This window comes from Cajanus cajan, chromosome 11 (assembly GCF_000230855.2).
Source record: "Cajanus cajan strain Asha chromosome 11, NIPB_CcT2T_4, whole genome shotgun sequence".
NCBI lineage: Eukaryota > Viridiplantae > Streptophyta > Magnoliopsida > Fabales > Fabaceae > Cajanus > Cajanus cajan.
This window is the reverse complement of record NC_138527.1, coordinates 4,278,776-4,303,171: the sequence shown is the minus strand read 5'-3', so window position 1 is coordinate 4,303,171 and position 24,396 is coordinate 4,278,776. Positions and strand designations below refer to the sequence as shown.

At 38.4% G+C, this 24,396-nt stretch overlaps 2 protein-coding genes across 2 annotated transcripts; one reads left to right on the top strand and one right to left on the bottom strand.

The window, feature by feature from the left end:
- Nucleotides 1-7,823: 7,823 nt before the first annotated feature.
- On the top strand, nucleotides 7,824-11,193 carry LOC109793551 (cytochrome P450 71D11). Its single transcript, XM_020353017.3, has 2 exons — nucleotides 7,824-8,615; nucleotides 10,436-11,193. The coding sequence occupies exons 1-2, from the start codon at nucleotides 7,854-7,856 to the stop codon at nucleotides 11,057-11,059; spliced, it is 1,386 nt and encodes a 461-aa protein (XP_020208606.2). The 5' UTR covers nucleotides 7,824-7,853; the 3' UTR covers nucleotides 11,060-11,193.
- Nucleotides 11,194-20,971: 9,778 nt separating this feature from the next.
- Nucleotides 20,972-21,526, bottom strand: LOC145953296 (uncharacterized). The gene has a single exon (XM_083067238.1). The coding sequence runs from the start codon at nucleotides 21,524-21,526 to the stop codon at nucleotides 20,972-20,974; it is 555 nt and encodes a 184-aa protein (XP_082923364.1).
- Nucleotides 21,527-24,396: the final 2,870 nt, after the last annotated feature.

Genomic DNA, 24,396 nt, shown 5'->3' with positions numbered 1-24,396 from the left:
GTGTTAGCACCCCACAGCGCCCCTTTCGGGTTCCCTATGACAGATTATTTTCTAAAATAACAGCGTAAAATTACTAAATTACCCCTATTTATTCTAAGCAATTATAAATTAACTATCTACATGATGACAGTTTAAATATGCACACAGAAAGCAGTAAAAGGAAGGATTTAAGAAGAAACCTCTTGAAGCGTGCTTTTATATATTGAGTGAAACTGGGAAGCTTTTTGGCGTTCCCTCGCTCTACAAGCTCGCTCGCTCCTTCCTAAAAAACTTTTAACTATGGAAATCCGGAGGATTTCCCTTCGACTAGGTTCGATCCTCAAGCAAAATGGCTCGGGGCTCAAGAACTTTGTCGGATCAACTCTCCGAGTGATTTCTAGGGCAGAACACTGCTCAAAAACCCCAGAATACTCAAGGAGAGGGTTAAAACTATCTGAAAAAGTGTGTAATGACGTCCAATTGACGTCATATTTATAGGGAATAGGCGCAATACGGCCTACAGAAGCAATACGGCCGTATTGAAATTTTTGAACTTCAATACGGCCGTATTGAGTTCAATACGGCTGTATTGAAACTTCAATACGGCCGTATTGATTTCAGTACGGCCGTATTGAAGTTTCAGAAACTTCAATACGCCGTATTGAGTTCACTGCGGCCGTATTGAAGCTTCAATACGGCCGTATTAAGTTCAGTACGGCCGTATTGGGCTTCATTCCCTCCACTTCCTTATTTTGAGCTATTCTAAGACCTCTAGACCTACAGAGAACCCTCCTAGGGCCTTCCAGGAGTCCTTCTGGCTGATCTTCCTTCAGTCTTCGAGAGTCTTCAAGCTTTATTTCCGACCCGGACAATTTTAGGGGTCTACATGCTCGACTAGGATGTCGTTGGTTCCTTCTAGTATGATCCCTACTCCTCCTCCTTTGATGTTGGAGGACCCATCCACATGCAGGGTCTATATCGGTTCTCCTACTGACGTGATAGGGGTTAATTCAGCGACGAAGTCTGCTAGGTATTGTGACTTGGGCATCCCTCTACTTTCATATCAGATCCCAAATTTTGATAATTCAACTGACCAAGCGATCATGCACCCGACGAGCTCTGGTTTCCTGAGGATTTGTTGAACGAGGTAGTCTGCTTTAACCACAACTTGGTGGCTTTGGAAGTAAGGGTGGAGTTGCTGAGCAGCGATGACAAGTGCTAGAGCTAGTTTTTCTGGTTTGGTACCTTTTTTCAATGTCTTGGAGGACACGGCTGGTGAAGTATATTGGGTTTTGCTTCTTATCATCTTCCTGGACGAGGGTCGCGCTGATTGTGTGTTCAGCCACTACAAGATATAAGAGCAGATCGTGTTGTTTATCTGGTCGGGTTAGGATGGGAAGTGCGGCGAGGAAGCTCTTGAAGCCTGAGAAGGCTTCCTCGCACTGCTCGGTCCAGGTGAACTCCTTGGGCTTGCGTAGAAAATTAAAGATTGGCTTTGCACGCTTGACTAGCTTTGGTATGAAACGAGAGAGGAAGGCTAGGCGACCTGCCAGTCTTTGTGCTTCCTTCAACGTTTGAGGGCTTTGTATTTGTATGATGGCCTCGCACGTCTCGGGATTCGCCTCGATCTCCCTATTTGTGATCATGAACCCGAGGAACTTACCTCTTTGGACGCTGAAGACGCACTTCTCGGGATTTAAGCGCATGTTGTGTTTTCGGATTTAGTCAAAGACTTCATCTAAATCTGTCACGTGTGACTCGGCCAATGTGGTTTTCACGACCATGTCATCCATGTAGACTTCCATATTTTTACCGATCTGCTGATGGAAGACTTTGTCTATTATCCTTTGGTAAGTGGCTCCGGCGTTTTTCAGGCCGAAAGGCATGACGTGGTAGCAAAAATTAGCTTGGTCGGTAATGAAGGCGGTATTTTCCTTACTCGATGGATGCATCATGATTTGGTTGAAGCTAGAGTATTCGTCTAGGAAGCTGAGGAGGGCCTGTCTAGAAGCTCGATCTACCAACCTGTTAATGCTTGGAAAGAGGTATGCGTCCTTTCGGCAAGCTTTTTTCAGGTTGGTGTAGTCTACGCACATGAGCCATTTTCTGGAATTTTTCTTGACAAGCACTACGTTTGCTAGCCACGTGGTGTACATTACTTCGTGGATGAAGCCTACGTTCAGCAACTTCTGTGTTTCAAGTGCGATGGCGTCACGCCGTTCGCCGTCGACCTTCTGTTTCCTTTGGGCTACAGGTTTGGCTTCGGGGTGGATTTCCAACCTATGACAGATAAAATTGGGATTTATACCTGGCATATCAGCACTTGACAAAGCAAATAGGTCGACATTTTTCAAGACTTCGACCATGATTTGTTGTTGCAATTCATGGTTGAGTTGTTGGCTGATCTTGGTGCATTGCCCTGGGAGGTGTCTGATTTGGAAGTCCATTAGATCGTCAATTAGACTAGGGCAACTGTCATCAGCTTTCGGCCTCGGTTCGAGGTTAGGTATTTCATCTAGGGCTACATGGGCTATGGTTGGGGGCCTGGCTTGACGTTCGGGTGGGGGCGACGTCTTCAAGCTCTCTACGTAACATTGCCGAGTTGTCTTCTGGTTGGCCTTGATGGAGATTATGTGGTCGTCGCTTCTTGGGAACTTCATCGTCAGATGCGGGGTGGACACTAGTGCTTTGAGTTGGTTGAGTGTCGACCGTCCTATTATGATGCTAGCGTCGACGAGGAGGTATTTAACCATTACTCATTTGGAATTGGGGGTTGCCTCGAAGGTGGTTAGTAGCTTGATGTAGCCGTGGGTGTGGACTCGTTCCCCTGCAAAACCAACCAAGGGGTCCGAATATGGTTGGATAAGAGTATGAGGGATATCTAACTTGAGGAACGTTGGCCAATACAAGATATTTGCCTGGTTGCCTTAATCGATTAGTGTCTTGTGCATTTCCCAGTTAGCCACCTCGACAGCGATGACCATGGGGTCATCCTGATTCAGACAGATTCCTTCGTAATCGTCATCGGTAAAAGTTATAGGTGGTGAGGAGAGTGGTGGTCATGAGGCATCAACGTGGACGTTGTTGATGCTGCGTAGGTGTCGCTTTCAGGTAGAGCTACCTGTCCCTCTTTGGCAAATCTTCCAACTATTATGTTTATGACGCCCCGCAAAGGGGCTTGCCCACTCTCTTGTTCCGCTTCGGGTTGTTCGGTGTTGCCCATGTTCTGGCGGGATCCTAATGACTGGTCTGTACAGAAGGTTGAGCCGCGGCCGCGTCCACGTCCTCTACCAAGGTCGTGGTGGCCACCCTTGTGAGATTGTGATCTCTGGACGAATTGTCCGAGGTGTCCTCCTTGGACGAGTTCTTCGATTTGGTCTCTCATCATTCGACACTCTTTAGTGGTGTGGCCGTAGTTCTTGTGGTAGTAGCAGTGCTTTGCTTTGTCAGCATGGTTGGGGCTATGCCTTGGTGGTGGTAAGGTGATCAGGTCATTGTTACTAGCTTCTTCCAGAATATGCACCCGAGGTCCATTCAGCGAGGTGTATAAGTCATACTTTCTGACCTTAGCCTGCCGAGGTCTTTTGAATTGAGTCTCATTTGTCAGTTTTAGCCTATCTTTATGGCCTTAAGCAACGTGATCAGGCTTCCCTGGTGACTTTTTGCGAACTTGCTTGCAGAATTCAGCGTGTTCTTCCATCTGGATATACCCCGCGGCTCGGGCACGGAGTTCGTCCATATTTGTGGGAGGTCGTCGGTAGAGGCTATCAATGAAAGGGCCAAGCTTTAATGCCATAAGCATGGAATGCAGGGCGACTTTTGGATTGAGAGTGCAGATCTGGATGTAGACGTTGGCAAAAAGCTCCATGAATTTCCTTAGTTTTTCATTTTTGCCCTGTCTAAGATTGGCAAAGGCGGCAGAAGTAATGTGGTGAGGTCTGCTTGTGGTGTATTGCGATGTGAATTTTTTGATGATCGTCTCGAAATTGTCGATTGACCCTGCTGGCAACTGAGTGTACCAGGTGAGTGTTGGGCCTTTCAACGAGGTTGGGAAAACTCAACACATGATGGCATCGTCATTGGTGTACAGATTCATCTGTCTGACGTACGCATCGACGTGCTCATTTGGATCGGCAGAGCCGTCGTACTGGTCAATGTTTAAGGGCTTCCAACCTAGGGGGAGGGGTGTCTCCATGATGCCATCTACGAAAGGGTGGCATTTGACACGTAGCCAATGTGTGATGGCTTATGTGGGTGCGTGGATGACCTCATGGCTTGAGCAATGTGTGGGCACTGGTGACCGATGTGTCATCGACGACGGTGAAGGTGACTAGTGCACTTCCTTGTGGTGGTTGCTTTGATGGGTAGGTTCGTCGCGGTGGGGTTGCTGGGGAAGTTGGGCACGGATGCACTCATTTTCTGCACGCAAGGCAACCAGATCGGCTTGATGTTGGGTGCGCATGGTATCAAGGGCCTCTGTGTTTTGTCGTCGCATTTGTTCGATCTGTTCGATCAATCGTCAAAGCATGGCTTCTCCTTCCATTCTTGATCCGTTGTGGTTTGCGTCATCTGTTACTCTCTTGTTCTGGCTTCGGGTAGAAACCATAAGGTAGTCAAAGAAATGGAATTTCTATTCGGCCCCACAATGGGCACCAAATGTTCTCACTTGAGATCGGTGTAGGGGAGATCTCCTAATGAGATTGGTGGGCCTCTCCTGCTTGGTACGTCGATCACTCCGAAATGGGGGAGGTACCTGCAAAAGAGACTCCGAAGCTTAAGTTAGTTCTTGTAGGTGTGTGAGTCTTGTATATGTATAATGCACGTACCTTTGTATGAATTAGGATTTTTCCCTTTAGGCGAGAGTAGGGTTGATAACGACCCAAAATTGGTTAGGCCCAATTGGTCATGGGCTCGCGCACATGACTGATGTTATTGTGTGATTGGGGCCGACCTGGAGCTCGGTATCCAATGTGTGGGTACAATTATGATGTATGAATGAATGAAATATGTTATTACTATTACTAATATGCTATGTTACTTATATGTATTGTTTGTGTTTGGTTATCTGGTTGCATTCTTGCACCGTGAGCTAGAGCGAGATATTTCTCACTCCCTTTACTTTGTATTGTTTTCTTTTGGTTGTTATACAAGTGATCATTAGTGTGAGGTTCATTATGTTGGTGATAAGGCCTAATCTTCAATGATGGATTGTACCCTGATAGGATGTGACATCGGAATGTAGTTAGGCTTAGTTAGGATGTTGCTTTTATTGATTTATTTTGAAGACATTAGCTTTATTTTCTTGTAATTTTAGTTTGGTTATGTTAGTTTGTTTAAGTTAAGAATTTGATGTTTTCTACTTGAACATGTATAGATTTTATTTATGAAGATTATGTTATTCAATTTTTTATTATTATACGTTACGGTATGTAGGGTAGAAAGTGTTACAATTGATAATTTATTTTAAGAATATTGTTCATAAATAAATATGATAAATAAAAAATTTAAATTAGATATGAAGTTAAAAAATTTCTTAAATTGGTCCTACTAAAAAAATACTCCTAAAAACACTTTTACATAAAATAGGTGTTCATGCTTAATATAAAAGATTGATAGTATAATAATATAATAAAATATATAAATTAAATTAAAAATCATATCATTCGTTAATATTAATAATACAATAAATGTTTCATAATGAAAATATAAACAACAATAATAATAATATAACAATTAAAGTATCATTTTACAATATTCACTACAAGAAAACACTGAAATAGTTGCGAAAAATAAGTGTTGGTTAATAGCTGACACAAATACTATCGGAAAAGCTGATGCTTTTGCCCAACCCACCCGAGGGATGGTTTAAGCTCTTATGAGCTAATTTTTTGTGGGTTTTCCCTTTGTTTACCATCCTTGTTTAAATTTGCTCTAGATATGGCCTTTCTCGTCACTTATCCAACCTGTTTACCCCTTGTTCATCACCCTTGTCCAAAATTGCACCAGATATGACCTACCACGTCATTTGTCCAACCCATTTTCCCTTTTTTCATACACCGAACCTAGCTTACTTTTTTTATTTCCCAACCCACCTGAGGGAGACGGCTTAAGCTTTTATGAGCTATAATTTTTGTTGGTCGATTAAGATAGCAGGATGGTGGTCATAGAAGTTGAAATCTGCTAAGGAGTGTGTAACAACTAACCTACCGAATCAACTAGCCCTGAAAATGGATGGCGCTAAAGCACATGACCTATACCCATCCATCAAGGCAAGAGCCAACACTAAACTTAATTTAAATTAGTGTCGAAAAAGCCAACACTATATCTAAAGAAATAGCGTCGGCTTTTCTGACACTAATTTAAATTAATTTAGTATCAGAAAAGCTAACGCTATATTTAAAGAATAGCGTCGGCTCTTCCGACACTAAACTTAATTTAAATTTAGTGTCAAAAAACTGACGTTACATCTTAAAATAACGTCCACTTTTTCGATAGTATACGTGCTTTGAGAGAGATAAAGATAATTTTTTCAATATTATATACGCATAATGTGTTGTGGTGCACATGGTTATCAATAGGGATGGCAAATATACCCGTACCCGCAGGTAATACCCGAACCCGTCCTGACTTTGACGGGGAATACCCGGTTTGACCGGGTACAGGTACGGGTACAGGTAAAACCCGATATATTAAATCGGGTACGGGTATGGGTACGGGTATGTACTTACCCGCCCCATACCCGTACCTGTACCCGTTCTCATTTTTAATTTAATACTCACTTTAATTTAATTATATTAAATAATTTTAGTATTTTTTTATGTTTGATTATTTATTATAATATAAGATAGAGAAATAACCTAATTATAATTATAATATAATTAAAAAAATAATTTAAAAATATTATATTTTAAAAAAAAAGTAAAAAATAAAAAATTTGACGGGTACTGGTACGGGTACGAGTACGGGTATACCCGATACCCGACGGGGACGGGGATGGGGATTAAAATTACATACTCGACGGGTACGGGTACAGGGACGGGGATGAGTTTGGCTCGCGGGGACAGGGACGGGTATCATGAAACCCGTACCCGTCCCGCCCCGTTGCCATCCCTAGTTATCAAGTTCACTTACGATCTCGAGATTCACAGATCGAGTCCCGAGAATGCTAAAAATATAAACGAATAAATGATAAGCTGAAAAAATGAGATAAAAATAAAATAAAAAATTTTGTATACAGCTGAGCCAATACAAAAAAATTTATGTCAACTTATTTAACGTCAGTTAAAAATCAACGAACAATCGACGATATTATGTTGGTTTTTATGATTTAGAGTGAGTCAAAAGCCGACTCTAAACTAAAACATTTTTTTAGTGATTATTATATTTTTATATTTTGATATATTATTATTATTATCTTATAATTTTAAATAAATTCAATAATAAAATATTATAATATTTTTCTATTCGTTTTTACATAGAAGTCAGCTATTATGTGGTGTTTAATTAGTTTGATTATGCGTGTCCACTACATATCAATTTTTATCTTTATCTTTTTTCGTTGGTTTGAATAGGAAAACTTTTTTTTTTCTCTAAAAAATAAATCAACGTTTTTAATATCTCATTTATGAAAATGTATCATAATTAGTCATTCTTTATAATAAATCTATTTCTTTTTGTCTCATTTATGAAAATTAAAACGTGTAAAATATTTTGGAAATAAAAAATTAAATGAAGAATTTATTTTTAACAGACTAAATATTAACATTATTCTGTTAAACGGGCACTAATTAAAATCATTTCTAGCCTTATAAATGAAGCAATAACAAGAAGAAGAATCATTTCTAGGTCCATGGAAGCTACCTATAATAGGAAACATGCTCCATCTTGTTACATCTAAACCACACAGAAAATTAAGAGACTTAGCCAAAATATATGGTCCCTTGATGCATTTGCAACTTGGGGAGGTCTTCACAATCATTGTTTCCTCACCAGAGTATGCTAAGGAGATAATGAAAACCCATGATGTCATTTTTGCAACAAGGCCAAAACTTGTAGTATCAGATATAGTAGCCTATGAATCCACAGACATTATTTTTTCACCTTATGGCAGCTATTGGAGACAACTACGAAAAATATGCACAATGGAGCTTTTCACCCAAAAATGTGTCGATTCGTTCAAGCCAATAAGAGAAGAGGAGTTCACAAATCTCATCAAAATTATTGATTCACATAAAGGATCTCCCTTCAACCTCTCTGAAGCAGTAACTTTATCAATATATAATATCGTTTCAAGAGTTGCTTTTGGCAAGAAATGCAAAGACCAAGAAGAATTCATATCAGCGATGAAAGAAGTATTATTAGTTGGATCAGGTTTTCACATAGGAGATTTGTTTCCTTCTGCCGAATGGCTTCAACATGGTACATGTTTGAGGCCTAAGCTTCAGAGGTTGCATCGACAAGTTGATCGAATACTGGAAGAAATCATCGATGAACACAAAGAGGCAAAGTCAAAAGTCAAAGAAGGAAAAGGTGAAGTAGAGGGAGATTTAGTACATGTTCTCCTAAAGTTCCATGATGATAATGATAGCAACAAGGATATTTGCTTAACTATTAACAATATCAAGGCCATAATACTGGTAAGCATAATAACATCTTGCAGATTGGTTAATTCTTTGTTAAGATGATCCTTTTCATTTCTACACTACTAAGATATGATGAATGTTTAATTCTTAAAATAAAATATTTCACACACGAGCCTTCAAAATTATGCAATATATATGTGGCAATATTTGTGTTGTATAATTGTATTATTGAATGTGTTCTACTTCTTCATTTATGGATTAAATTCATCTCCTTGTTCTTTTGAGGATTTGTGCTAATTTATAACTATTAACCAGAAAATCAATAGTTCATAAATTTTAACAATTTCATATTTGTTACATACACATACACACATATTCGCATGTATAATATATCTCAATATAATTAATAAGAGTAATGATTCATATTCTCTGAAATGTTAAAATATTATTATTTTACAATAAATTTATTATAAAATAATTATTTAATTTAATATTTTATAATTTAAATTAATATTTTATTTTTTCAGAATCCTTTTTGGAGGATCTATCATTTTTCAATTAATAATGGATGTAATCATATTCGCATAATTCGTAATACTCTATGGTACATGTTACGGGTACACAGTATATACTACCTCACAAAGTATACATGGTTGGTATGCTTTAGTACCTATTTAAATTTGGAAAGAAATTTTCTACAATTCATTTGATGTGATTGGTGTAATTCTGCTATTAAAATTGAATATTTTTTTTTAATATATTGATATAGATTTATGCACATTATTGAGATAAAATTCTAACTTATAAATTATAAAACAACACTAACCACATCTAATAAGGAACTATATCTAAGTATCCTTTAAATTTATAGTAGATTCTAACATATAAGTATAAATTAACTTATTATATCAGTGAATTTTTAAAAAAAAAATTAAATTTTCACCTATATAATTTTTATCAAGAAAATATATGAATAAATATAAAATAACTAACTCTTAAATTTATACAAGTAAATAAATAATTGTTTGAAACCAGCAAAACACCGTCTCCTTTAAAAACGTAGATGTTTTAATCTTCTTGAAACTATGATCATCAGTTTTGGGAGACAAGATGCTGACTTTGTGGTTTCCATTAGCCAAAGAAAAAAAAAACCATATTTCTTTGTTTTCTCTACGCATAATGAATTTTTCTTTTGTTCGCGAACAATATTTTTAACTTTCCTGGTTCGTCTCCCTCTTCATGAATTGATCGACGAATTTTGACATCCTGAATGTAAAAAGAACCACGAATTGATACATCCAGGAACCAATTCACTGTCCTCACAGCGAATTATGTGATTATGGTTGTAATTACACTCTAACTTTCAAAGTACACTCCTCAATTAGAAAAGTCAAATTAATAACTATCTCTTTGGATATCCTTGTATTTAGAGTAAGATCGTGTTTACATGAAAAATTTTAAAATTTGATAAATTTTAAAATTTGAAAATTCAAATTAATTTGAATTAAAATTTCCTTATTTATTAAATATTTTGTTTGAATAGGAGAGAAAGTGAATCAGAAAGTGAGAAAGTGAGAGAGAAAAAGATAGGAGAGTGAAAGAGAAAATAAAGAAGAAGAAGAGAGAGGTGATACATAAGAGAGAAAGTAATATTGGAAATTTTCAAATTCTTATTTTTTTATTTAGAATTTAATTTTACAATTTTATGTATTTAAAATATTTTCATATATTATTAGAATTTCAATATTCTCTAATTTCTTATTCAAAGAAAATATTTCAACACAAAACGTTTTAAATTTACAAAAAAAATAAATAATTACTTTGTAAAAATTCTTCTTCCAGACACCGTAAATTCATTGATAAATACTTTGTAGGATATCTTTGGTGCTGGTGGTGAGACATCAGGAACAACCATAAATTGGGCAATGGCAGAGATGATAAAGGATCCAAGAGTGATGAAGAAAACACAAGCTGAGATAAGACAGGTATTCAACTTGAAAGGATGTATTGATGAAATTTGTGTCAATGAACTCAAGTATTTGAAATCAGTTGTCAAAGAGACACTACGGCTACACCCACCACTTCCTTTTTTATTTCCAAGGGAATGTAGACAATCATGTGAGATTGACAGGTATGATATACCTGTCAAAAGTAAGGTAATGATCAATGCTTGGGCAATTGGAAGAGATCCAAACTGTTGGACTGAACCAGAGAGGTTTTATCCAGAGAGATTCATTGATAACTCTTTTGACTACAAGGGGAGTAACTTTGGGTACATTCCATTTGGTGCTGGAAGAAGAATATGTCCAGGTGGGAACTTTGGTATAATAAATGTTGAGTTATGCCTTGCATTCTTGTTGTATCACTTTGATTGGAAGCTTCCTGTTGGGATGAAAAGTGAAGACATTGACATGACTGAAGAATTTGGATTGACTGTTTCAAGAAAAGATGAACTATACTTGATTCCTATCACTTCTATTCCTTTCCATGCAATATAAATAATTCAAGAAAAGTCTATAACCTTTGTGCTTGTTATTACCTATTTATTATTGAAAGAAACTTTGTTTCTAGGTTAATTTTAGTAGAACTAAACTTAATTTGTATCTTTTGCCTCCATGATGTTTTCATCATGGTTACCATCTTATATTAATAATAGTCTTCATCAGTACCATTGTACCATTGATTATCTAGCACATCATAAATGTCTTACAATTACTACTCCTTTCAAATTCAAGGGAAATAAATGATTACCAAATTGATATATATATATATATATATATATATATATATATATATATATATAATAATAATAATAATAATAATAATAATAATAGTAATAATAATAATAATAATATAGGATATATATGCATAAGAGGTGTGTATGCATCAATAAACAATCTTTTTTTTTTTTGTTAGCAGAATAAAAAAAAAATAGTGTTCATCATTTTGTAGGGAACTAGTGCATAGAAGTAAATAGTATAAACGAAGAAAGGTTGAGTAAGATTTTGTGCCAAGATCAAGAAATCTGTTGAAAATGCGCGCCTTAAAGTTTCAATTTTTGAATTAATGGTAAGTAAAGCAAGATTTTAAGAGATGTAATTGTGATCTTTTACTGTCATGTTTCGTTTTTAACCGCATTGATTTGATTTTTTTTTATTTTTTTATTTTTTTATTTTATAATTTCAGTTATGCTTTTAGCTTTATATGAAGAGAAGTAAGATTAATGCTTGAAAAGTGTGTGCCTATATGAATTTCAATCCTCTATTGATGTCTTTCATATATTTCTAGTTTGTTTTTGCTTTGTCCTTCCATATAACTACAAATTGGTACCATAACTTTTTTCCTCCCTTGAGAGGTGAGTCCATGAGTGAATAAACAAATATATTAAGAATTGAAACGAAAACAAACATTTTCATTGCAATACCTATATTTAAAGGTGAAAATTATCATGTTTGGACAATCATTAAAATGTCAGCATATATATCTTGAAGGTTTAGACATTTGAGACGTGTAGATGAAGACTATGAAGTCCAACCGTTTCTTAAAAATCCCGCTCAAATGAGATATCAAAAAGACGGAAAGACAAGGAAGACCAAAGTTAAGTATTTCTTATACTATGTAGCTTCAACCACCAGTTTTGCAAGAATTATGAACTTGAGATCGACAAAGCTAATATGTGACTACATCAAAAAAGAACATGAAGGGAATGAAACAACCATAGACATGCAGCTTCTCAACTTGATTAGGGAATTAAAGATTATTAGTAATTGACCAAAATAAAGAAAATAAGATCGAAAGCATTGAACATCAAGATTGTTATATTTTAGTTTTAATTTCTTTATTTTATATATGTAATAGTATCTTAGAATTAGAAATATAGTGAGATGAAAAGGTCATATAAGCTTGATCAAATCAAATTTTAAATCTTAATTCACATAAAGAGAAAGTCAAAATGAGAAAACACAATTGCATTTCCAAACTAAAGGAATGGATGCATGGCTTCTGATTGCTCATTTTCATTGTCGAATCTGATTGTCCATTTGCATTGTCCATTTTTGTTGCACAATCACATTAGCCGATTTGATTGCCTATTTATATTGTCCATTTTCACATTGCCCATTTTCATTATGTCAGAATGAGAACATGTGGATAGACAATGTTCTTACACGAATCAGATTGGATCTCCAACTCGGGTATGTCGTCTTTCCTGTTCTGGTCTAGCCGAGATTATATGAGGTCGGTTGCTGTGGCGAGTCTCTTCTCTCTAGTCTTCCTTCTCGAGCGTCTTGGATGTACCTGCAAAAAGGACTCCGACGATCAAGTTAGTCTTTCCTTCATTGTCTATTCTCATACTTATCCTTTACCTGGGTTATGCGGTTTTCCGATATAACTGCTATAGCGGTTGTCCGAGGTGAGTTAACTACAGTTAGGTTGGTCATTGTTGTCACGTGTTATATATATTTGATGTTGTTTATGTATTGAGGTATCGACCTTATTGACCTCGAGGTTTAAGTCAGCTTATATATATAATCGATATATTACACTATGATCTTAGTGTGATCTCGGTTCTATCTCGGTCCTACATCGGGGGTGGTACATAAGCCCCCCAAGCTCTGAGCGATGTAAGAGCGAAAGAGGTTAAGAGCGAATGTAATGTCCGAGATCAAAAATGAGGTGTCACATCCCGAGAAATAAAGGCGCACGAGAGGTGACATGAGGAGTCACAGTGTTTAAGTAATGACAGCTGGTCATATAAGGGGTCATGTCGCTTCAGCATACGCGTGGTAATAGTAATGATGTTTCATTAAGAGGCATCAAATACGAAACGACAGGCGCGTTGGGATGTGTGAAAAATAAAGAGAACGTTTGAGTTTTGGAGGGATGCAAAGGCGGGCATTTAAAGGGTGGCTCTGCATATGTGAAGACATTTTTATTCGTTCAGAGAGTTGTGAAAAAGTGAAGCGTGGAAGTGTGAAAGGAGCGTCATCGTTGGTGGGTGTTTGTATTTCCAGGTATTCATTTAGCCTCGCTGTTTTTCATTTTAAATTCCTTCCACCTTCTATGCTTAGCTTATAGGTTTAGATTAATGAACAAGGGTAAGATGAAAGGTGGCAAAGGGAAAAGTAAGATGACAGAGGTGGAGGAGGCAAAGGTTCGAAAGAGAGGAGGAAATAATCGTAAAGATTCACATCCCAAAATCGTAGTTTCTGGGTATGAGTGGGTGAGGGGTGATGTTGGGCAATATAGTAGCAAATTTGGGGATTTAATGGGAGTGAGTGTTCTGCAGCATCATCTAAAGTTTTGCTTACCTCCCATGCTAGAGCAAATCATAATAGAGCCTTGCTCTACTGAAGAGCGTGTGTATTTTGAAAGATCAAGGGTGTCTCCTGGTATATATATGTATAAATGCGTCTTTAAGGATTTAGGCGTTCTGATGCCATTCACACCATTCGAATGTGGATTCCTGGAAAAAGTTAACATAGCACCAAGTCAACTGCACCCAAATAGTTGGGGTTTTTTGGGTGCGTTTCAAATTCTGTGTTCAGTATTAGGAATGGAAGTAAGTTTGGGAAGATTTATGCACTTTTATCAAGTAAAATTAGGGGAGCCTCCTTTTGGTTGGGTTTCGTTGAGTGGAAGTTCAAAAGGGGGAGGACTATTCCAGATATTTGCACAATCATATAAAAAATTTAAAGAAGAATTTGTCAAAATTCAGTCTGTGTGTAGTGATCCGAATTTAGACTGTCTTTTTCTTGGATGGAGAACCGAGATTCCCCTTTTACTGGCAATCTCAGCCTGTTAAATTTTCCGGCTCGGAAGGGTTGGAACTAACTCCAGCCGAGTTGGAAGATATAGAAAAATTGCAAAAGCTACCTTGGCCTTTAGAAAGCAAGTCGATTTTAGGGCTTGCTGGGTCAAAGAATCCTCAAGAGGATCTAGAACGTAAGTGATAGTTGTAATATTGATAACGATTAAATATTTCTAAAATTGATGTCAATATAATATTGTGGTGGCTGATGTGATGCACATATCATGGGAAGAAGTAGATGGCGTGAGTTGAAGGGGAAATTTAACATAGAAGAAATTTCGGATGCAACTGTTCCTAAATAGAAAGTTAAAAAGCAAAAGATAGAAGGTGAAAACCTTCATAGTAAGGAACATAAGACTGTTGACCATGTTGTTAATTCGAGTATGCCGAGGAAGGAAGTAGTGAAAGAAACTACCAAACCAGAGGGTGATGCTAGCCAAAAACAAGTGGAGGAAAATCCTGTTATTGATCTGGAAAAAGAAAATCCTATCCAGAAGCAAGTGAAGAAAAATCCTGTGATTGATCTGGAAAAAGAAAAGGTATATTTTTTATCATTACTAAGCAACATTACGTAATTGTGTTGACTGCTCTGATTTTAAATTTGTCTTTTGAAGCCACCAAGTACACAAGTTCCTGAATCTTCGAAACATTTGGTGTCGAATTTGGAAGCATCTATTGCTCAACTCGGCTTTAACTTGCCGACTTCACAGGGGAGATCGTCTCAATCTGGGCCAAACAACCGTCCAAGATCACTGCATCAAAGATATGATACTGAGCATCCTCTGTCAAGGCTAGATCATGTAAGTATGTCACCCAACGTGACTTCCTTTTGGAATGCCAAGTTGACTGTAAAAGCATTTTATAAGGAGGATCCAGCTTATATCGCTGATAAGGCATTAATTGAAAAGGTTGGACCTGTTCAAGGTTTAAACTTCGTGCAAGTATTTCTACAGAGATCTATCGCTGTGGTAGATCATTGGAAGAGAAAGTGGGATAAAAATGTTGCACTGATGTCCAAACTGAGGATTGAGAATGCCCAGATTGGATCATTAAATGCTGAGGTTGGCAATTTAAAGAAAAAATTAGAGGAGAGTTCAAAGGCATTTGACATTTCTCTGAGATCAAACAAATCATATGCGGCTAAAGTAGAGGACCTTTTGAAGAAGGTGAATTTGTTAGAAAAAGAAAAAGAAGCTCAAGCAGAGAATGTGAAGATGCTGGAAAAGAAAACAAAGGACCATGAGGGGAATATTCAAAGTTTGAAAGGCGAGATGGTAGAGCTTTACAAGAAAAATAAAGCCTGTCAAGAAGTTATCGCTACTAATGTGAGGAAGATTGGAGAAATAGAAAATGAGAATAATAAGTTAAAGAAAGAGGTGGAGACTACTGAGTATCAAGTGGTCGTAGAGCACAAGAGGGGATTTTCTAAAGCCTTACGACAAGTGAAATGTGTTGCCCCAAACATGGACTTGACAGAAGTTCACATCGACAAAGATGTCTTTAAGGGGAAACTGGTTAATGAAGATGATATCTCTAATGATATGAGCAGTGAAGAGAACAATGAATAGTTCTTTTTGTTTACTGAACAATAGTATGGTTTGTACTTAGGAGTTATATTTGTTGTTGCCTTCATAGGCTAAACTTTTGACAATCTTTATAATATTCTGAATGTTTTGATGAGTGTTTTAATTAAATATGGTGTTATGCTTAAAGTTAGCGCATAGATATTTGAATGAAACTAGTTTCATCTTAATAGAATGAAATCGGCTTTAACTTGGCCGTGTTGCGCCGCGAATGTAATTGACTCAAACTTGGTAGTATTATGAACGAAGAATAAATTTTGCCCAAACTTGGCTAAATTATGGCTCAAACTTGGCTAAATTATTGCTCAAACTTGGCTAAAATTTTGCTCAAACTTGGCTAAATTCTTGATAAAGAGTAAGTTCGGCGCAATCTTGGCCGATGTATTATTACGAGATGAACTTGGCTAGAATTTAAACCGAATTAGGTGATCGGCTCATATTTGGCTAAAGGATCAATGCCTCCTGAGTTTCAATATGAATAATATGCAAATGATGACCTCGATTCAAACTTGGCTGAGTATTATATACAAATGATGGTAGTGGCGGCTCAAACTTGGCTGAGTATCGTGCACACATGATGAGATCGTCTCAAACTTGGGCTCAAACTTGGCCGAGTATCAAGTGAGATTGATTTTGTAATAACTAATTAAAGCATAGAAAGGTGAACTAAAAATAAGAGAAGACAGGATGAGAAGAGAGTAGTTATGATATAGAATTATAGGTCAATTACATCTCTTCTATTTGCCTCAGGTATGCCTCGTTAAAACCTCTTCAGCCAAAAATCCTTTTTTTTTACTTGGAAAAAAGACTGAAGTAGGAAAAAGAGTACAATACCTGGGTTTACATGCGTTTAACTGAAATAAAATTTCAAATGGGTGGCGTTCCAAGTTCTAGGGAGAACTTTGCCACTGAGTTCTGTCAGTCTATACGCTCCATTTTGTAAGCATTCTAAGATGCGAAAGGGACCTTCCCAATTAGCTGCAAATTTTCCTACCGATGTATCTTTTCGAGCATCGCCTGTGGCTCTCCAGACGAGATCTCCCTCGTGGAAGGATCTCAGTTTGAGCTTCGAATTATACCTTCGTGAAGCTCGAAGTTTACATGCTTCTTCCTGCACCCTAGCATGTTCCCTTGTTTCATCAAGTAAGTCTCGGTCCAAGCTCAGCTATTCTCCATTCTGAGATTCGTTGAACGTTAATCTTCTGTGACTTGGCTCACCAACTTCAACAGGTATCATTGCACCTGAACCATAGGTTAACTTATAAGGAGTTTCTTGAGTAGTAGTCTGTGGTGTGCAATGGTATACCCACAGGACACTAGGTAATTCTTCAACCCACTCCCCTTTGGAAGATCCTAGCCTTTTCTTAAGTTCGCGGAGAATCACTTTATTCGCTGCTTCAGCTAGGCCATTTGTTTGTGGGTGTTCTACCGAGGTGACTTTGTGCTTGATTCCGAGTTGCGTCAAAAATTGTTCAAAATTTTTGTCTACAAATTGCTTGCCATTGTCAGTGGTAATTGCTTGAGGTAGGCCATACCTACAAATGATTTTCTTCCACGTAAATCGTTGCACATTAGTTGCTGTAATTCGCACTAAAGGTCCAGCTTCAATCCACTTTGTGAAGTAATCAATCCCTACAATTAAAAATTTCAATTGACCTTTGGCAATTGGGAAAGGACCAAGTATGTCCATGCCCCACCACGCAAAAGGCCATGTTGATTGCATGGAGTGTAGTGTTGTTGCAGGTAACTGATGTAGGTTTCCGAATTTCTAACAAGCTTCGCATTTTTGTACATATGCTTTACAATCTGATCTCATAGTTGGCCAATAGTATCCAGCTCGGATCACCCTTGCGGCCATGGACCGAGCTCTAGAGTGCATGCCACATATACCCCGATGAATCTCGCTCATGACATACTCAGCTTGATCCGGGTCAAGACATTTTAAAAGGGGTACTGAGAATCCTCTTTTGAACAATTCACCAGCTTCAATTGTGAAATGACAAGATTTGGCTCTGACTTTTGAAGCTTCAATTTTGTCACTTGGTAAAGTACCATCTGTGAGATATTCCCAAATGTTTGACATCCAAGTTGACTGACTCGGATTATTGGCCAATATTGCTACAGAATCATAGCTAGGAGTACTAATTGTCTCTTGAATAATTGTTTTATGTTGCCCTAGACGTTTAGTACTGGCTAGTTTGGATAGCAAGTCAGCTCTAACATTTTGTGCTCGTGGAACATGTTCGATCTGAAAATGGTCAAAGGAGGAGGTCAAATGAGACACCATAAGGTTATACCTTTGGAGATGTGGTTCTTTTGTTTGATAGCTTCCTCCAACTTGCTGTGTAATTAATTTGGAATCGCTACAACATCTGAGCTTCTTGACACCAACATCTTTGGCCAATCTCAAGCCTGCAAGTAAAGCTTCATATTCTTCCTGGTTATTAGTAGCTTGGAAGTCAAACTTGATTGCAAGCTCGAGCATCATATCATTAGGGCCTTCAAGGATGATTCCAGCGCCGCTACCTTTGGTATTAGATGAGCCATCAACGTGTAAAATCCAAGATTGTTCTTCCAACGGAATGCTGGGTGTGAGCTCGGCTATGAAGTCAGCAAGACATTGGGCTTTCAACGCTCCCCGACTTTCATACTTGATTCCATATTCAGATAGCTAATCGACCAAGCTGTCATCCGACCTGTGAGATCGGGCTTCCGAAGTATTTGTTTGATGGGATAGTCGGTCTTGACTACAATCTGATGACTTTGGAAATAAGGCCGAAGTCGACGAGCTAAGGTTATTAAGGCAAGGACTAGCTTCTCAATAGTTTGATACCTCTGCTCGGTCGCCTGCAAAACACGACTGATAAAGTAAATGGGAATTTGTTTTTTACCGTCAGTTTGCATAAGTGCCGCACTGATTGCATTGTCAGCTACAACAAGATACAACAAGAGATCAACATGGCTTTGAGGCTTGGTTAGGATAGGAGGTGCAGATAAATTTTTTTTTGAAATCAGAAAATGTTTGTTCACATCGGTCATCCCAATGAAAATCCTTTGGGTTTTTGAGCAAGTTAAAAATAAGTTTGGCCTTTTCCGCCATCTTGGGGATGAATCGAGATAAACTGGCAAGTCTGCCCGCCAATCTTTGTACCTCTTTATGATTTTGGGGGCTCCTCATGTTAATCAATGCCTGACACTTGTCTGGATTTGCTTCTATCCCTTGGCAGGTGATCATAAATCCTAAAAACTTCTCGCCTTGAACTCCAAAATCACATTTTTCAGGATTTAATCTCATGTTGTACTTTCTGAGTTGTTGGAGGATCTCTTCGAGATCTCGGACATGATCAGTGGCTGATTTCGTTTTGATGACCATGTCATCGATGTAAACCTCAAGATTATGACCAATCTGTTCAACAAATACCGTGTCCATTAACCTCTGATATGTTGCTCCTGCATTTTTGAGCCTAAATGGCATGATGTGATAACAGTAATTGGCTTGTTCTGTGATAAAAGCAGTGTATTCTTCATCTGGGGGATACATGAGAATCTGATTATAGCTTGAGTAGGCATCTAGAAAGCTTAGCATAGCATAACCAGAGGCTTCATCCACCAATCTGTCAATACCGGGTAGAGGGTATGCATCTTTTGGACAAGCTTTGTTTAAATCTGTATAATCAACACACATACACCACTTACCATTAGATTTTTTGACCATCACGACATTGGCTAGCCAGGTGGTATACTTAATTTCTTTGATGAATCCTGCATTCAACAATTTTTGAGTTTCAACTTTAACAGCTTCTATTCTTTCGCCACCAATCTTTCTTTGCTTCTGAGATACTGGCTTTGCTTCCCTGTAAATGGCTAATCTGTGGCAAATAAAACTAGGGTCTATCCCAGGCATATCCGCACTACTCCATGCAAAGAGGTCAGCATTTTTAATGAGAATTGACATGATTTTACCTCGGAGGTCGGATTCTATGTGTTTCCCGATTTTTGTGCACTGTCCCGGCTTCTTACCAATTTGGAATTCCAGTAGCTCGTTGATGGCATCCTAGCTTAAATGAACATGAGATGGTGAGCAAGGAGGAGGACGCCTACTCCAAGGATCAATTTCTTCAAGGTGGGGCGTGATTTTAGGAGGGATTGTGAGAGAATGGACGAAAATGGAAGATGTGGAGGAGGTGTTTGATGAAATGTGTGAGAGGACACTCTAGGGTTTGGCTCACTTCAAGGTAGATGAAGGCCACTTCTAGGGTTTTTCTCTCAAGGTGGAGATAGGATGGGTGGTGGCCGGATTTAGCCAAGGGTGACTAAGGATGATATAAAGGCAAAAATGCTCTCTTTATATTCAATTTCCAAAGTATTTACATGATGCATAGCCTAGGGTATTTATAGGAGTGGGAGGCATCTAGGGTTGCATTTAGGGTTGCATTGGCCAAAATTCACAATGCCAAATGCACACTAAATGAAACTCAAATGAACCCTAAATGCAACTTGGTGGTCAAGGATGGAATCTTTGGGTTTAGTTAGGCTACATCTAGGTGCATGATAAGACCATGCAACCATTGCCCTCCACTTGGGCCTAAGCCTTTCTAACACCAAAAATAGGTCCAATAGCTACAAAAATACGTCTAGGTTTTTGTTCCCACCCTAATCAAATACCTTAGCCCAAAAAATAAAAACCTATGATCTAAAGCACCCCATAATACAAGGGTTAAATGGGAAATACAAAAGAAAATAAACCCTATGATTAAAATACCCCCAAATACATGGGTAAAATTGGAAATACAAGTAAAATAGATCCTATGTCTAAGATACCCCAAAATACAAGGGTAAAATAGGAAATCAAAGACAAGGGCAAAATAGGAATAAAAATAAATGCTATGCTAATAAAAACTTAGGAGCTAAGGTCCAAAGGTGGCCTCACTCCTCCTATGGTTTTTCAACACTAACTCATTCCTTTTGCTTCCTTCAATACATCACCTCTTGGACTTCTTGGCCTTAGTGTTATTCCATCATTCTTCAACAGGACAAGGTCGGTGGTCATGCATGTCAACTCGGGGATCCAACTCGATCATCTCGTTCTTGCCGACATGGGCCATCATTGTAGAACTCGTCATTCCAAGTTGAGGTTTTGTGGGAGTAATCTTTAGACTTTCAGCATAACATTTCCTTGCTAATTGTTGATTGGCTTTGATAGTTATGATATGTCCGTTCATCCTCAGGAATTTCATGGTTAAGTGAGGTGTAGACACTACAGCTCCCAATTGGTTCAGTGTTGGTCTTCCAATAAGGATGTTGTAAGAAGTAATGGCATTAACTAAGAGATATTTCACCAACACTCTTCTTGAATTCACAGTTGTACCAAAAGAAGTTAGTAATTCAATAAAACCACGAGTGTGGACTCTCTCACCTGCAAAACCCACGAGAGGCTCAGAGTGTGGTTGGATCATACTGTAAGGAATATCAAGCTTTAAGAAGGTTGGCCAGTATAGCACATCGACAGAGCTGCCTTGATCAATTAAGGTCTTTTGGACTTCCCAGTTGGCCACTTCGACAGAGATGACCATAGGATCATCTTGGTCTAGGCTTATTCCTACAAAGTCGTCATCAGGGAAGACAATGGGAGGAGTTGATGGATTTGGTGCCGATTCCGAGCTGTGGTGATCATTGATGTTATGAATGTTGCGTATGTGGCGCTTTCTGGCGGAATTAGAGCTTCCTCCACCAACGAAGCCTCCCTCAATGGTATTGATGACCCCACGCAAATTATTTTTTGTAGAGGGTTTGTCTACATATTGTGGATCGGTACTATTTATGTTGGGCTTGTTTTCCTCACGTGTGTGCGCTTGTTGATAATTACCTTGCTTAGATCGGCCCAGGTGACCTTGATATCGCCCTTGATATCAGTTTAGATATCTACCTCGCCCTCTGCCTCGTCCATGGAAACCTCCTCGAGAAGCTTGACCACATTGGACATATTGTCCAAGTTGACCAGCTTGAATTAATTCTTCGATCCTATCTTTAAGACTCCAACATTCTTTTGTGGTATGCCCATAATTTCTATGATAACGACAGTATTTGCTCTTGTCGGCATTGGCCGAGTTGTATGCCGGGGGAGGTAAGGAGATCAAATCTGCATGGTTAGCTTCCTCTAAAATGTTAACTCGAGGAGCATTAAGGGGTGTGTAAAAATCATACCTGGGACCTCGTGCTTGACGAGGTCTTTTGGATCTTTGATCGAAGTGATTCTTTTGCTTCTCCTTACTACTGGACTCTCCCTTGACAGCGAGGCCATCTCAGATGTTATTACAGAATTCAGCATGTTCTTCCATTTGGATGTATCTGGCAGCGCGTGCTCTCAATTCTTCCATGCTTGCTGGTTGGTGTCGGCAAAGGCTGTCAACAAAGGGTCCAGGTTTGAGTGCCATCAGCATGGAATGGAGGGAGACTTCAGGATTGAGGTTTTGGATTTTGATGGAAACGTTGGCAAATCACTCCATAAAATGCCTGAGGGATTCATCATCTTGTTGTCGCAGGTTAGACAACGCTGCTGAGGTGATATGATGAGGTCTACTAGTGGCATATTTGGCAGAGAAAAGGCGGACCAAAGTATAAAAATTATCTACTGATCTGAGTGGTAGTTGTGTGTACCAACTAAGGGCGGCCCCTTTGAGTGAAGTTGGAAATACGCGGCACATAATGGCATCGTCATTTGTGTAAAGGTTAATCTGGGTGGTTCCGTCGTATCTGTCAATGCTTAACGGTTTCCAAGTAGGTGGAAGGGGAACTTCCATGATTCCATCAACAAGGGATGTCGTCGAGTGGAATGAGGATCATGTTCAGGACGGCTGATGTGAGTATGTGCGGACCGATGAGTTCGACTGGGTTCAGGAGGGTACGTAGGATCGGGAGAAGACTGATGTTCTTCTGCAGTTGGTGGAACATGGCTAGCATGATGAGTGTATGGTGGTGGTTGATTTTGTTGCCATTGTGCTCGGAACGCGGCCTGTTCAGCGCGTAACTGTTGCAAGTCGGCTTCATGCTATTTACGAAGATTTTCCATTGTCTTCGCATGTTGCTGTTGCATCAATTCTATCTGTTCAAGTAACCGTCGTAGGGCCGAATTGTCTTCCATATTCGGTATGTTTGGACGTGGTATACTTATCGTTCTGTTGGTCTGACTTCGGGTTGAAACCATAAGGGTGAAGGAGGAAAAGTTTTACCAGGCCCTCCTTCTAGCGCCTAATGTTCTTACACGAATTAGATTGGATCTCCAACTCGGGTAAGTCTTCTTCCCTATTCTGGTCTAGCCGAGATTGTATGAGGTCTTTCCTTCATTGTCTATTCTCATACTTATCCTTTACCTGGGTTATGCGGTTTTCCGATATAACTGCTATAACGGTTGTCCGAGGTGAGTTAACTACAGTTAGGTTGGTCATTGTTGTCACGTGTTATATATATTTGATGTTGTTTATGTATTGAGGTATCGGCCTTATTGACCTTGAGGTTTAAGTCAACTTATATATATAATCGATATATTACACTATGATCTCGGTGTGATCTCGGTTCTATCTCGGTCCTACATCGGGGGTGGTACAGACCACCATTCTGATTTTCCATTCTTATTGCATAATCTAATTGCCCATTTTGGTTCCCCTATCTACATTGTCCAATTTAATTCCCCATTCTCATTCCTCATTCTAAAGGAATGATAGAAGGTAGAGAAGTGAAAAGACAAAGTTGAAAATGCAACCTTATTGAATGAAGGGTAAAGAAAATGGACAATCAGATTAGGCAATAAAAAATGGGCAATCAAATTAGCTAGGCAATAAAAAACGCATAATCAGATTGGTCAAACACGTTCAGGGAATCAATTCTCTCACTGTTCATTGTGAAATGGGAAAAAAACAAAGTTGAAAATGCAACCATATGAAGGCACACCGGTCAATGTGTCCATTTTCATTGCTCAATCTGATTGCCCATTTTCACTGACCAATCTAATTGCCCATTTTCATTGACCAATCTAGTAGTCCATTTCATTTTTCATTGTTGTTCATTCACTATGGTTGCATTTTCAACTATTGTCTTTTCGTATTTAACCATAAATAGTGAGAGAATTGATTCCCTAAATTCATTGCCCAATCTGATTGTCCATTTTTTATTGCCTAATCTAGTTTGCATCTTCCATCGATTTGAAGCTTGCAACTAACAAGAAGCTAAACTTTTTTCTACTGATGAAAATGGTATCTTCGTTGTTGAAGCACCCAATTTAAATGGAATCAAGAGAGTGGAACATTGTATCTTCCCAAGAGCTTTCTTCTACAACCAATTCTCAAGAAAGGTCGTAAAACGCTCTTAAAGAATAACACGTCTTGAATCATGCAACTAAACTGGTTTGATAGAAAAATTGAACTATTTTTAAAAACAATTCGGTTCC

Bases quoted from the DNA above. Each gene is read 5' to 3' on its own strand.
- LOC109793551 (XM_020353017.3), top strand. From the start codon at position 7,854: ATGCTCCATCTTGTTACATCTAAACCACACAGAAAATTAAGAGACTTA. The intron at 8,616-10,435 runs GTAAGCATAATA...AATACTTTGTAG, and splicing joins ATATCAAGGCCATAATACTG to GATATCTTTGGTGCTGGTGG.
- LOC145953296 (XM_083067238.1), bottom strand. From the start codon at position 21,526: ATGGTCATCTCTGTCGAAGTGGCCAACTGGGAAGTCCAAAAGACCTTA.